Here is a 14,724-nt window from a genome sequence, read left to right on the forward strand (position 1 = left end):
CTTGGGACTGGAGTCACAGACAGTAATGAGCTGCTGTGTGGTGCTGGGAATTTCACTCAGGCCTTCTAGAAAACCAATGGATGCCGTTAACTATTTTGCACCCTCTCTCTAGGCCCTGTTGAAAGTTTTCCAAAGTCTGATGACCTATATACAGCCATTAAACATATACATAGACATGTCTTTATTAAATACAGAAATCATAAAGAGAAATGAGATTAGGAATTAAGGGTGTGGCTCAGAATGTTGGCCTAGCATTTGCAGTGCCCTGGGTTCCAGCCCCAGCACCTTAAAAACCTGCACTAGAGAAGGGCGCTGGAGTGAAGGCCACACGGAAAGTGACCAGAGTGAGTCAGGGGCGCAGGTGGGTGGCACAGAGCACACCTGGCAGGTACTAGGTTCTGTGTTTTGTAGCAGTAAAATAAAATTTTGTGCAAACATTGCATACCTCATGAATCAGTGCGGGTTCACCAAGCCTTTACGCGGGCTACCATTTCTCCATTGTGAAAAGCATTTGGAATTCTTCCCCTAACTTTTCTGAAATGTACAATGTGTCGTCCTATCACGCGACAGAACGCACACACACTAATTTTAACCCATCAATTCAAAAAGAAAAGAAAAAAAAAAAAACAACGTAAAAATAAGTGATGCCTTCGAGGGTGGTTTGTACATTTTCAAGTCTGGCTGCCTACCGTGATTTCACAGGCATTAGTACTTCCTGCTCTGTAAAGACACAGCCATGGTAAGTCTCACTTGTGGGTACAGGTAAATAAGCTTGCCCTCTGTTCCACGTGACTCACCGTTAAGCGCTATTTTCCTGACACTATTCCCCTAAACACAGAGAGGGTAAGATAGAGGAGATACTCGGAGAGTTTGCATGGGGTATGTGTCATCGTGTAGTCCCAATGAGTGGAGGAGGCTGGTGAGACCACCGCCTTGTGGCTACACTCCTGCCCCTAGCTCTCTAGTCCAGCGTTGGTGGGGCTGGCCTGGGCACCCCACCTGCCCAGGAGGGCTGATTCTCAAAGGAGCATATCTGCACGTTGTTTCCTCTCTGCCCGTCTTCCAGTAAATCACCTCTCCCACCCACTGAGCCTCAGCAGCTCTTAGGGCACTGAGCACGTCTACTAATTTTGTAGGTATTTTCTGCCCCTCATGGATGGAACACACATTAAAATGGAGTATTTTTTTTTAACTACTGCCGCCATTCCTGCAGTACTGAAATTCACAACCCATGTCAGGAAAACCTGACAACATGGCTGCAAATATTGACAGACACCCGTGGACAGGCTGAGGTGCTTTCCCCCGCGAGGGCAGGAAGTAGGGACAGGCTGCTGACAGTTTCCGAGTGATCTAACTAACTCTACTGCCCTGCTCATGACTGGATGACTCCTAACTGATGAGGAGGGAGGATACTGAGAACCAAAGCAGGGTGTTGTCAGCAGGAGCCTCCATCGTCCCTCGGGGTTACGGTTAGCTGTCACCCCAAAGTCTGCTGGGTCAGACCCTCCTCTCTTACAGATTCAACTCCTTATAGACTCATAGCATAGCATTCAGAATGTGGCCAGACTGGCCCTGCAATGCGTCACTCGGACACCTTTGGGAGGTAAGAATGTAGTCCTTTATACAGGGCTTTTGGTTTTAACCCAATGGACTAAAGGCGATTTTTTTAAATTAAGAATTTATCTACAGATGTAAGTGAGATATAAACAGATAAAATTTCTTTCCTTAACATTCAGATGATCAATAAGCAAGAAGAACACATATAACACAACACTATGAAATGTCCTAGCTTATCTTTGAGTGAGATGCTATGTTTTGTTTAGTGAACTCTCTCTATAACACCAGATTTCTGCTGGCTCCTTTTTCTATAATAAGCAATGGGGGTCACATTATGTTATTCCTTGACAGTTCTCAGGGGTTGATTTTTGTCACTGGTGGGCTTCAATGTATCATGAGTTCAATCTTCAGCATTGGAAACAAACTAAAAGAAATTATAAAGGAAACAGTACTAACTTTCACAAAAAGCCGCCCTGGTCTGCAGTGAAGGAGATGTGACCTGAGCCAGTCCTCCAAATGACCCAAGCAAGGCACTCAGAACAAGTCCTCTCTTTGTTTCTCGTGTTTCTGTAGGCACAGAGCAGCTAATATGTTTTCATCTGGGGCAAGGAGCACGTAGATGTTTGAGCACAAGGCCTCTCTTGTCCCACCCCCCGGAGCCTGGCCTTGTGACAGGCTTTAATGATGCACAAGCCATATGACACTGTTTACCATGCACGGACCTCTCCAGAGATGGTGTACAGCAAGGATCTTCAGTTTTCTGGGAAATTAAGTGGGGGAGAAATGCCTTTCCTGCATTCGCCTGGAGGCCGTTCCATTATAAAGTCAGGAAATGGATCTCCAGAATTTAAACAAGCATCCTTTACCCCTTTCATATAAATGGGAGTCCACAACCCTGTGTGAGCGCTCACCATGGATAGTTCACACTAGAGATGACAGCCAGGAAAAGAATCTGTTCAGACACAACACTCAAATGGTCTCTAAACTCAAACCAGAACCACAATTGGCCCCTTGGTTGTTATTATAAGGCATAGCACTTAGTGGGGGTGCTCTCAGTGAAGCATAACCGAAAACCTTCTTGTATAAAACTTGTGTATCCTGGACCCCAGCCCCGCACTCCTTCCATTATTGTTGCAAAGGGCTTTTATTGGCTGAACAAATGTTAATGCCATTCTATGTTAATGGGCACTGCAATGAAAGGCACTGAGGTACTATTCCACTTGAACCTTGCGGGGGGGGGGGGGGCGGGCGGGGGGAGATACAGGATGACTTACAGAAAGACCTACTCTGAGCATATGTCAGCCTCGAGGGTTTCAAGCCCTCATGGCCCATCTTTACAGGACTTAGTGATAATTCCACTCTTGGGTAAGAGAATTTCATAATAAGGCACAGATTTATCAGTTCCCAGGATTAAAAGTTCTCTGAGTAAGAGTTAAGAAAGCAATGATGCTTTAGAATGTGTGAAATGATTTGAAAACAGTCACCTCAGCAAAAATAAAAGCAGGGAGAAGCAGCCTAAGCTAGAGACACGATTGGCTGGCAACTCAAGCCATAAACCTGTGTGAGTTTACTGCGTGGATGCACGAGCTGGCATTTTCACACATGGGAATCCTTGTGACAGCACAAGAGCCCTGCTTCCCTTCTTCAATCGCTGAGAACTGACCGACACCTTATCGCTCAAAGTGTCTCCCTGCCCTATGCACCACCCAATTTCCCTTTCTGTTCACAGCTGGACCTTCCCTTCCTGGGCCTTAAGCACTTGCTCTCTTGTTTTCAGCCTCTCTCTGGGAAAATGTGGTCCTCTCTGTCCTGTTATTACCCATTGCCTCAGTTGTCTGCTGTGAGCTACCTCACTTACATGCCCACCTCTGTTCCTTGGATGCCCCTAGTCAACTCAATAGAGCATGCCTGAAAATGGATTCCTACTTCCTCTCTCTCCCTGAAACAGGAGTAATCCTGAATGCCACCATTGCTCACTGAGTCTGCACCCCTAAACATCTCTCCTATGCATTGTTCAAGGGCTTCCACCCTTCCTTCCTACTCTCTTCGACTCTTTACTCCATCCTGTGTGCCTGTCAGAATCCAGAACTGAAGTTGTCAAAGTGAGCATATCACCCTTCTTACCAACCCCACAGTTCCCTTCCATATGAGCATGCCTGGGAGGCCAGACCTAACTGGCTCCTCCTGTCTCCATCTATCACTCTCTGGTCATCTGGCCTACCCTGACCTCATAGGCCTCCAACAGGTTCTCCTGTTTCCTTTGCTTGGGGCCTCTTCATTTCATTTCCCAAGCAATGTCCTACCAGTCACTTCCTCAGTGAGACTAGCCTGAACCACAAGCAAGGTCATACAGCACATGGTTGGGTCACATAAATCCCCAAGAATCTGTCACTGCTCGTGTGACAGCATTTCCTAACTGGATCACTGCGAATAGACAGACAGTTCCACAAGGGTAAGAGGCCAAGGCTTTTTAGCCCACCAATGTTTCCCCAGATGCCTTTCTACACAGAGAGGACATGCGAACTCCAACCATCACCATTCTGAGACCCTCTGCTTCCTTCACAAGAGAGCATCACCCATTACCCAGCATGGCTCCAGACAATTACTCCTGATGACCTTGGCCACATCTGGTTTCCCCCAAGTGAGTCACAGAGCAGAAAAATTATGAAGAAAATTGGGCTCTACAGATGCTATCCATGGAAACCAGACAGCAAGAAAACAACCAGCCACATCCATGAGTCACAGCAATGGCATCACAATGGCTTTCTGGGTTTTCCTTTGGAGGAAAACTCACTCATTCACTTGCTCACTGACTTTATATAGGAGCCACAGTCCAGGAGGGATAGACACATAGGGAGTATCTGAGGCTGAGACATTGTATCTGAGGCTGAGACATTGTATCTGAGGCTATTACATTGTATCTGAGGCTATTACATTGTATCTGAGGCTGTTAGTAGAAAAGAGCCTTGGGCTTATGCCTAGGGGGCAGGGGGAGACGGTACATTGAGAGAGAGAGAGAGAGAGAGAGAGAGAGAGAGAGAGAGAGAGAGAGAGAGAGAGAGAAGAGGGGAGGGGAGGGGAGGGGAGGGGAGAGGAGAGGAGAGGAGAGGAGAGGAGAGGAGAGGAGAGGAGAGGAGAGGAGATGATGGTAGAGAACTGCCAACTGAATGAGCCAAGGGCTAGCAAGAAAAAAGCCAGGCACTCCTGGGGACATAGCATCCTCTGGGTAGCTCCTCCATTACCCACTTACTAAGGACACTGAGGGGGTCAGTGTACAAGACTCCACTGCACGACTGATACCTCTACTGCTTCATGTAGGAGTAGAATTCCAAAAGGTTCTGAGAGGAAGAGAGCTCAAATAGTTCATTCTCTTCTCGCACAGTCCCCTTGTCCAGGCCCAGCCAGTAAACGTGTGGAAACTTCAGCCTACTGTGTGGGCACCCAACCATCTACTACAGGGCTCCAGTCTTTCGATTTTCATCATGCTTGACAGGAAGAGGGCTGCGGCTGAGGCAGCACCCAGTGGGAGGCTCTGAGGCAATATGGTAGGAAGGTAGACGGGTAGGTAGGGTGAGGCTGCCATTGTCTGTCTTTATAGAACAAAAGCTTTAAACTTGACTGGAAGACTCTGATTCACTTAAATGCATTTTAGTTTCCTTAAAGTATACCTTTTTAATGTGTACATTACTTGAGTTTTTATTTCAACTTCAAGCGCTATGTACAGATGAGAATTCAAAGCCCAGAGTTGAACATGGTGTATGGGAGACAACTGGAATCCCAGCAACCAGACAATGGAGGGAGAAATGTGGGATCCAGCCAGTCTGGGAGACCCTGTAGGGGGAGGGCAAGGATGAAGGAGAAAGATAAGGGATGCCAAATGATAAATTTCTTCAGAACAGATACAGGATGGTGTGAGGAGGTGTGTCTAACTACAGCAAGAGAGGCTGGGACACAAATGTGGACGCCACAGTCAGTCAAAGGGGCCTAACTGGAGAATTTAGCCATAACATGAAAGCACACTGAAAGAGTTAGGAAAGGCTTATTAGCATCAAATACTGTCCATCATTTAATCTGAAATGAAGCCACTAACACAGGTTTTCTTAAATAAAATATGGACTCAACATAATTAAAGGAACAAACCTTCGTGCATTGACCACAGCTTTCTTAAGAAGTTAAAAAAAATTCATTACAAATTCAAACACTCTAACTTTAATTATTCTGACCAACTTCGATATTTAAAAAGGTCTGTGAAAGAACACTTTTCAGGAAGAAAAATATCCTGGTTTTTTTAAAAAATGATTTGTGAAGGTAAAAATTTTAAGTCAAGTAATTATGTAATAATACTTGAACGTGTTGGCAGTTCATGGAGAAACATGCAGGGTATTCAAAAGGCAGGAACATGTGAATGCCCTCCTCTTTCCAGGGAATGGCCACACCACCTGGTATAATTTCTTTTGGTGTTTTGCCCAGTGCAATATCAGTTTTCTGAGAACTGTGAATTTTTTAGTTTTTTCCCCAAAAAAGATTATGAGGGAAGAAAAACTATGGGTTGATGATGACTTCCCGATTCTAAGTTGGAACACGCTAATACAGTGCCAAGCCTGTTCATTTGTGTGTGAAACTTGCATGTGGAGGGGAGGCAGTGGGAAGGACGGGCAAACACAGTACCAAAGAAATTTAAAACCCTCAATATGGCACAGAAATAAACTTGAGACTCCAGCATTAAGCTGGAGCTTCTGATTCTAATTAAGTTTAGAGGAAAAATCACAAGGCAGTTCCTGGCCGACCCAGAAAGGAATATTCAGGAATGGTCAGGTGACGGCTGGGTGCATACAGATTTGAATCCTGCTGTATTTTTCACCTAACACCTGTCTTGTTGGCCTTTAGCTAATCTCTTTAATGATGTCACCCAAGTGCCACAAAGCACAGGGGTTGGGTAAGCTTAGACTGCTGTTTCATGAAGTGTCACTTTGGTGACTCAGATGGCCATCCTCAGAATAGGTAACCACCAAACAAGGGACCACGAAGCATCACTTTGATAATGTGGCCACAGGACTTCCTTCTTCTGGGAACGCTATAGGCATGACCAACGCATTGATAAGATTTTAAAGAGCATTCTTACCCGAATTATTTCTTCCACACAGCTGTTGGTTTCTCCAGATCTATTCTCCTGAAAGCAAAGGAAAGATAAATCAGGTTTGATCCAATGGAATTAGGGTCACAAAAAGAGGGGGACAACCAAATTTCCAAATTACTTGGGGAATAAAGCAACATTGACTAGGGAATGTTTGAGGCAGGGAGTGCTGATAGGCTATGCCCTGACGACCAGCTCTCATTGGTCAGTTCTTACTGCTTCCCCTTTCCTGGCTTGCAGAGCCACATACATATGCATGCTCAGAGCTCTCCCACTATGTTAATGGAAGTGGGGAAAGTTCCCAGAGTCACTGAAAACGTTCCACAATTCTGAGATCCGTCCATCCACCTTGGGCTTCATCCAAGTCTGGAAACCGTTGTCTTTACCACAAAGTAGATCCAGTCTACCCATGAAACATGTGCGGTGGACCGGGTGGGTATATGATGGTCACCACAGCTTCAATAAAAGTCTAGATCATAGTCCTCAAATCCTACACCACGCCGCAGGATGAGTCCAAAACAAAATGCAAAGGAAGAACAGCCAGGGTCCTATGGGTGTTGCCAATCATGCTGGTGTTGAGTCCTGCCAGAAGCTCCAGCTCGCCGTCACCTATGCTGCCTTGCACAGTAGGCCATGCTGAGGTGTGATGGCCTCAGGTCCCAGGGGATTGGAGAGCATGTTGATGTCCACAGACACTGCTTAGTTACTGCTGGTTACACAGCAAAGGACATGGCTTTATGGGCACATAAAAGCAATGAGCGTCTACTGTTGGGTGTGCTGTTTCTGGTCCCCGGGGAAATCATTCTGTGGGCCCTGTAATTCAAGGGTGCCAACCGCAGCACAGGGCAATGTACTAGAACGAGACTTTTTTTCTTTTTTCTTTTTTTCCTTTTTGTGATCTGTTAGTCAAACCCACTGACTTTTCTTTACAACTCTTTCCTCTGGGAATGCCTTCTGTAGTTTTCTAGCTAATTCCAAGGCATCTTTGGGGTCATAGCTTACCTACAGTCTCCTCAAAGTGGCTATACTTGAACCTGGTGCTCTCAGGAGCATGACTTCCTCATCCTAGACTCCCTATAACTCCAACTCAATACTGCCAACTACCCCTCCACTTAGCACACACTCCATACAAAATGTGTCAACTGAACTGAACAGTGTTCTCTGTGTACAGTATTCATATCAGCTGACGGCAAGCAAAGTATCAAACGTGTCTCTTTCTGCAGTTGTTCCACCTTGGCTTGTTGTCTCAGATAGGGTTTTACCTCATAGCCTAGATGACTTTGAAACCTACCACTCCCCGTCTTGAGCCCTCAAGTTCTGGGATTATATACATTGCCACACCAGGGCTCACCAAGCTCACAAGAATCAACTCTAATGCTCAAAAGGTTGACAGCAGCATCCACAGAGATGGATGTCTCCCCACTCCTTGCCCTGGTTAGTAGGTCAGCATGAAGGAAGACACTAGACTTGGAAAAAGTCTCGCATGTGACTTCACCTTTTACTGGCACAGGACTGGTGATTTGTGTGGCCCCTGCCAATTGTGGCCCAAGAAGTCAACAAGGCTTTGAAAGGAAGCCATGTAACACAGAGCAGTGACTGGACTGGGTTGTGGGATGCCTGAGGCCCAGCAGTAGAAATTTCCCTGTCCATGGATGTTCCCAACAATGAGCACTGATCTTGAAAAATGCTGTCTGTCATAGCAGGCATGGCCTGATGCATTTGCGAAGGGGAAACATGGAACAATCATCCCAAAGGCTACATAGAAGAGTCTCAGTCACACCAGGGTTTCACTCCCATTCAGAGGAATGGCCCCTCTGATTATTTAAGTGCGAAGAATCAGTGGTTTCAGTTGGAAATTTTATCTCCAAACCCACAACCATTTCTTTCACACTGACGTCCCCAATCATTTGTAGGAGATGGAATGCTGACTAAGCAAATGCTAACCGCTCAATATACTTTCTATTTCCTACCTTAGAAACAATTAGAAGGAATAAATGTTTCCTCACTTTACCCAGGGTACAACAACCTATTATAAATACTTCAAACTCAACTTCAGGTTGAAGCCTTTAATTAAGCCTCCATTGCAGGGCAGAGACAGGGTAAGAGTCAGAGAAGCTATATCCATGCAGTCTCTTCAACATGACCATGAGGTCTCATCAACATGACCGTCTCAACAAGAGCTGAGCAAGGACAACAGGGACTGACATGGGGATACAGAAGAGGAAATCACATGGGGTTTCAGCCCTACACATAACTACAGGATGCTACACCGAGAGCAGAGGAATGTTCTTCTCCGAGGTAGAAGACACTTGATTCAACACCAAATGGTCTTCCTTGAAAACATAAATGCAAGTTTCACTAGGATTGAGCAGGCTGCATTTGTGTGTGTGTGTGTGTGTGTGTGTGTGTGTGTGTGTGTGTGTGTGTGTGTGTGTGTAGCAACAATTAAAGTATTGGAGGCCAGGAATTTGAGAGAGAGCAAAAGAGTGCAAGGAAAGGGTTAGCAGTAGAAGGGGGGGGGGGGAGCAATCATATTTAATTTTAAAAAGATCTGAAAGTTATGCCTCCTTTGAAAATTAAACTTTAATTTCCCTTGATGTGCTGTGCATAGGGGGCAGACTGTTCTTAAAACGGTCGTTCCTACTCTCCTGTAAGTTCCTGTTGCCTTACTATAGTAATGAAGAGAAAGGTGTAGCAGACGCACTGTGAAGCACTGTTGTTCCCGTTGAGTACATAGGATTATGACACTGGCTCCCCCTGATGGATGTGCAGACTTGATGGGCAGGACAGACAGACAGTGACCATCAAGAGAAAGTGCTAAACTGAGGCCAGGACAATGACTTCCAGTAGCCATCTGAGGAAGCCTCATGCTTGCATCAGAGCCTGAGTGAGTCGGGCAGAGTGAGCCCCTGAGTCTTCTCTACAATAATTCTCCTCCTGGGGACTCAAGAAGGGGACCATATTGGTTTGAAGCTGCAGGGCTCCAGTTGCACTGGGGTGGGTCCACGGCACAGCATTGAAGGAAGTCTGATTCAGAAGGCACCTTGGAGCTCTTTCAGCAAAATCCAATGACTTTAACAGACAGGGAAACTTGGCTCAAATGAAGGGTTCTAACGAAAAACACTACTGCAACAACTGTGGCCAAGGCAGGGCCACTCACATTTCTATCAGTCCTCCAGGGACTTTTCTAGTTCAGGCAAACTCCCTGTGCTCAGTACTGGGGGCTGCCTCTAGTTGGCATGACATTCATGTTCACAGTGGGGAGATCAAAGGATTCTTGGAGCATTGAGGCCATCTTCTTCATCTGTTGATGTTACACATTACTCAACACTTAGCCATGGCCTCTCAGTCACCAAACCTCTACATCATACACAGAGAAGTGAGGAGCGAAAGGGGAGGAGAAAGACAGTCAGAAGCCATTCTCTTTTCTAACCAACTAAATGAACAGAAAGAGTATATATGACCTCAGAGATGGGCACATAGAAATCCAACTGGTCTTTCCCCCAAATGTACAGGAAGGGTAGATTAGTGAGTAGCGGAGGGAGAAAGGGGCCGGAGGAGCCTTCTTTTTTCTTTTTTCTTTTTTCTTTTTCTTTTTTCTTTTTTTTTTGGAGCTGGGGACTGAACCCAGGGCCTTCCACTGAGCTAAATCCCCAACCCCCCGGAGAAGCCTTCTGATTTTAGGGCTCTCCCTCGGTTCTAATTCCTACTTTAGTTATGTGCTTGGATTATATTTATACTTTGATAACTTTCTGTTTACGAGTAAGGCTGAAACATGCATGCAATTTACATCTCCAAATTTGCGTTTATATTTTTTTCACAATAAAATCACTGTTTCTCTTGGAAAGATACCCACAGAGAAGGAGGCTGCACAATGTAAATTTTAATTACTCTGTATTTTTTTTTTTGAGGGCTTGTGGCTGCTGCCTCACGCTGAGCCGCTGAGCTGTTGCTCAGTTGTTTACTGTGACTTTGATGAACCCCCCCTCATTTTTCTATCATTGCGTTTTGAAATCTGTCATAACAGTCTCACCTCATTGAAACTCCAACTAAACTTCAATTAAAAGCTAGCATCCCTGGCTGATTCTCCTTCCACAGCCTTGGTTGTAACATGCTTTCCCCAAATCTTAGCACTCACACACACACTGCACAGCCTGCCAGGGAAATGTGGGGACTGCAGTTCTGGGAAAGAAGAGCTCCAGAGGCAGCCAGGAGCACAGCATCAAGTCCCTAATTACCATGCTGAGCACAGCTCTCTGGAAGAAGCAAGGCTTCAGGAGAAAAGGCTCCATCAAATCAGAGTGAAATGGCATTTCATGGCAGAGGGGATGAGCTGCACACAGGACTGGTATTGGAAACAGTTTAACTCTTCATGAGATACACTGCAGCAAAACTTTCCTTCCTAACCAGTGCCTGAGGGGACAACAACATGATCAACAAATCCTCAAGAATCCTTAAACATTTAGAAACTGTTTATCCCGCTCCTACACCTAAATGTTTCTACAGGGCTACCTTTAAACAAATCTTACTGTTTTTCATTTACAGAAAACCTGAGACGAAGAGATGAAGTATTATATCAATGCCATGAAAATAGTGCCTGAGGATCTGAGCAAACACCAGGAACTACCATGACTGTGTGTGTGTGCTTGTGTTTCTGTGTGCTTGTGTGTGCATGTACCTATGTGAGTTTGTGTGTGTGTGTGTGTTTGTGTACTTGTCTGTGCATGTTTCTGTGTTTGTGCTTAGATGTTGTTTGTTTATGTGTTTGTGTATGTGTTTATGCATGTGTTTGTGTGTGCTTGTGTGTTTCTGTGTTTGTGCTTAGATGTTGTTTGTGTATATGTCTATGTATGTGTTTATGTGTGTGTTTGTGTGTACTTGTGTGTCTGTTTCTGTGTGTGTATTTAGCTGCTTGTCTGCTTGTATTTGTGTATGTGTTTGTGTGTGTGTGTTTGTGTGTATGTGTGGCTAGGTGCTGTTGTCATTTGTCTATCTTACTGAGTTTCATTTGTGCTTCGGTATTTGTTCTGAGAGACAGGAGACAAGATGGGTAGTGAATATGATCTTGGGTATGTGGGAAGATCTGGGAGGAATTGGGGGAGAAAAAAAATAATCTGACCAAAATATATTATATATATAACAACTTTCAAGGAAAAAGGCTCAATAATGTCCTTGTGAAATAGTATGAATAACTTTAAAATATGAAAAACCCAGGTGCAAAAGAAAAAAAAACAATAAATGAGGGTAAGGTCAACAAAAAATGACCGAGGTGTCTTACACAGACATAACTTAGGGAATCTACCAAAAGGCTGGGAAACACACCCTGTGGATAAAAATACCTTCAAATTCTAACATATAATGTGAAACCAAAGAAACAGAAGGAAAAGAAAAACAAAGTACGTTAGTTTAAAAACATGAAGCTGGGCACAGTGACTCCTGCCTACAATCCCACACTTCTAATGACTATTGTCACAAGCCCAAGGACAGCCTTGGCTATGGTGCAAAACCCTATCCCAAACCAAGAAAAAGCAAAACAGCCAGGGAGAGTTGGGTAAGGTGAGCTCTATCTTAACACCTGCCACTAAGCAGTGACAGGCAGCATATCACTTACAATGCACAACTCAGTTGTAAAGCCTCCCTACAGCGTTAAGCCTCACATTTAGTATCCCTTTAGTTTTTTTTACTATATTAACAAATATAAACGTTATAGTCCAACTATCAGAAATTCAAGATGCTTCATCCTGTCATTTCTCTGAACGCTGGCATGCTGTCATGAGTGGAGAATTCCACATCTAGCCTCATGCTGGATCGAGATGTGCACACAAAAGCATTTATAATGCCAGTCTGTGCACACGAGGTGTATTTGAAACACGAAGGAATTCATTGCATCCCATGGCAAGGTGGGAAGTGGAAGCAGGAGCCTGGAGGCAGGAATGAAGTGGAGCCCATTCAGTGCTGCTTACTGTCTAGACTTTGTGGCTTTCTCAATTTCCTTAATTATGTGACAGTGAGGCCTGCCTGCCTAGGGATGGCACCACCCACAGTGGTGCATCAATCATTATTCAAGAAAATGCTCCACAGACGTTCTGAGAGGCCAATCTAAAGGAGACAGTTCCTCAGTTGACTTCCCTCTTTCCAGATCACCCTATGTGTGCCAAGCTGACAAAACTCAACCCAGCAGGACAATGTTCCCATTAACTATGTGACCTTGGGAGTGGAACCCAAGACCAAACATAAAATTCTTTTATGCTTTATTATTTTTTTAAATCAATTTTGCTTGTACACATATATGTGCACTCTATGTATGTCTGAGTTAGGGATGCATGTATGTGAGGAGTGCATATCGAAGACAGGACAACCATGGGTGTCTTCCTCATGAATGTTGTCTATCTGATTGAGACAGACATTCTCATTGGCCAGGAGCTATCCAATTATGCTAGACTGGCTTGACAGTAAGTCCCAGCAATTACCTGTCTCCCACTCCCAGCTTCAGGATTACAAGTGCACGCCCCAAGAACTGACAGAGGTTCCCAGGTTCTCAGGATTGAACTCAGGCCTTATGCTTGTGAAGTGAGGGCTCTGACAATGTTCTATCTACCCAGCCCTAACACAAGAATGTCGTACATTTTAACTGCAGATGACCACAGTGGACCACGAACTACCACAGTAGACTGCAGACAACCACAGCAGGCTGCAAACTATCACAGTAGGCTGCAGATAACCACAGTAGGCCAAAAACTACCACAGTAGGCTGCAAACTACCACAGTAGGCCACACATTACCACAGTAAGCTGCGAACTACCACATTAGGCCAAAGATGATCAAATTACCACGGAAGGCTGAGGATGACTACAGTAGGCTGCAAACTACCACAGTAGGCATGCATACCACAGTAGGCAGTGTCATGTGCTTGGACTTACTGAGAAACTGCACAGTGAACAGCGATTCTCATAGGGCAATAAAGTCTTCCAGTGTGAGGCAGCAGATACTGAGAGTCCATGCTATCCCACAACATGGCTGATCTTGATGTCTACTGTGTTGACAGCTCAACTCCAGTTGCCCCCTTTCCTATATCTCCCCTTCCCTAAGTTGCTCAGTTCTTACCTGTTGTTTCTGTTTTGATTTTTTGAGAAACCGTTGTGCTGCAGAAAACCATCAGAATTATTATTTTCTACACTTTTGGAGTCTCTGTGCCTGTGTTGCCTTTTATAATGTTATACTCTATGAGGATCCCTGATTGTGGCTTTCATGGACTTGCCGCCCAGCGATACTGAGGCTGAGGGTAGAGAAAGACCAAGCCAAAACACAACGACTCTCACTTTTTAGCCCTTTTTGTAATGTTGGCTGTGGAGAAATCAAAGTTTCCTTCTAGGCAAGCTGGTGCCCCTTTTCTCTCCCAGGAAACTGTCACGGCTATACAGTTACCAGGTAGAGCCTCAAACATGGCTGACACGTGGCTGTAGCAATAAACTGGTGTCTTTAACTCCTACCGTACTTCTGAGCCGAGAGACAGGGTTTGTTTTCCTGCTAATAAATGACCTGCCAACACTTCCAACAGTTAGAGCAAACGGTCCTTTTTTTTTTTTTTTTAGACATGGCAGAGTGGAGCCTCAGCCACGTTAACTTTTCTCTCCCATTTGCTCAGGTCTAAGACCCAGCGGCTCTGGCCTGGAGTCACAGAGACAGTTAATGAAAGGCGTTGTATGCCAGTCACGAGCCGGGAGCAATGATGATCAACGGGAGATCACGCCAAGACCAGTTGGCGATGCAACAGCCAGGCGTGGCTAGCCCGCTACATTAACCGCCCGTGAGCTGAGCGGACACCTCGGCAGTCTCTGGTTCTCATTCAGAAGCATGTAAGCAAAGCATCTTAACAGGAACACCGGTGGGCTGAGCTTTGTTAAGGCAAAGCCTGGAGTCAGGGCTGATCAATACAGCCTGTCCTGCTTCCTGCTTTCAGTCTGTGAAGCAAGAAAATGCCTTTTTGTTGGCACTAGTCCGCTGTGCCCACAATGAGGAAAGAGATACCCCAA

General features: G+C 45.2%; 1 protein-coding gene across 6 annotated transcripts in view; it reads right to left on the minus strand.

The window, feature by feature from the left end:
* Aff3 (ALF transcription elongation factor 3) overlaps positions 1-14,724 on the minus strand; it is a 457,478-nt gene that overhangs the window by 226,524 nt on the left and 216,230 nt on the right. For all 6 annotated transcript variants that reach the window (NM_001413892.1, XM_039083846.2, XM_039083844.2 and 3 more), the window contains one exon: positions 6,680-6,727. In NM_001413892.1, the coding sequence (NP_001400821.1) occupies positions 6,680-6,727 (48 nt within the window). The remainder of the gene's footprint in view (positions 1-6,679; positions 6,728-14,724) is intronic.

Source organism: Rattus norvegicus, chromosome 9, assembly GCF_036323735.1.
Source record: "Rattus norvegicus strain BN/NHsdMcwi chromosome 9, GRCr8, whole genome shotgun sequence".
Classification (NCBI taxonomy): domain Eukaryota; kingdom Metazoa; phylum Chordata; class Mammalia; order Rodentia; family Muridae; genus Rattus; species Rattus norvegicus.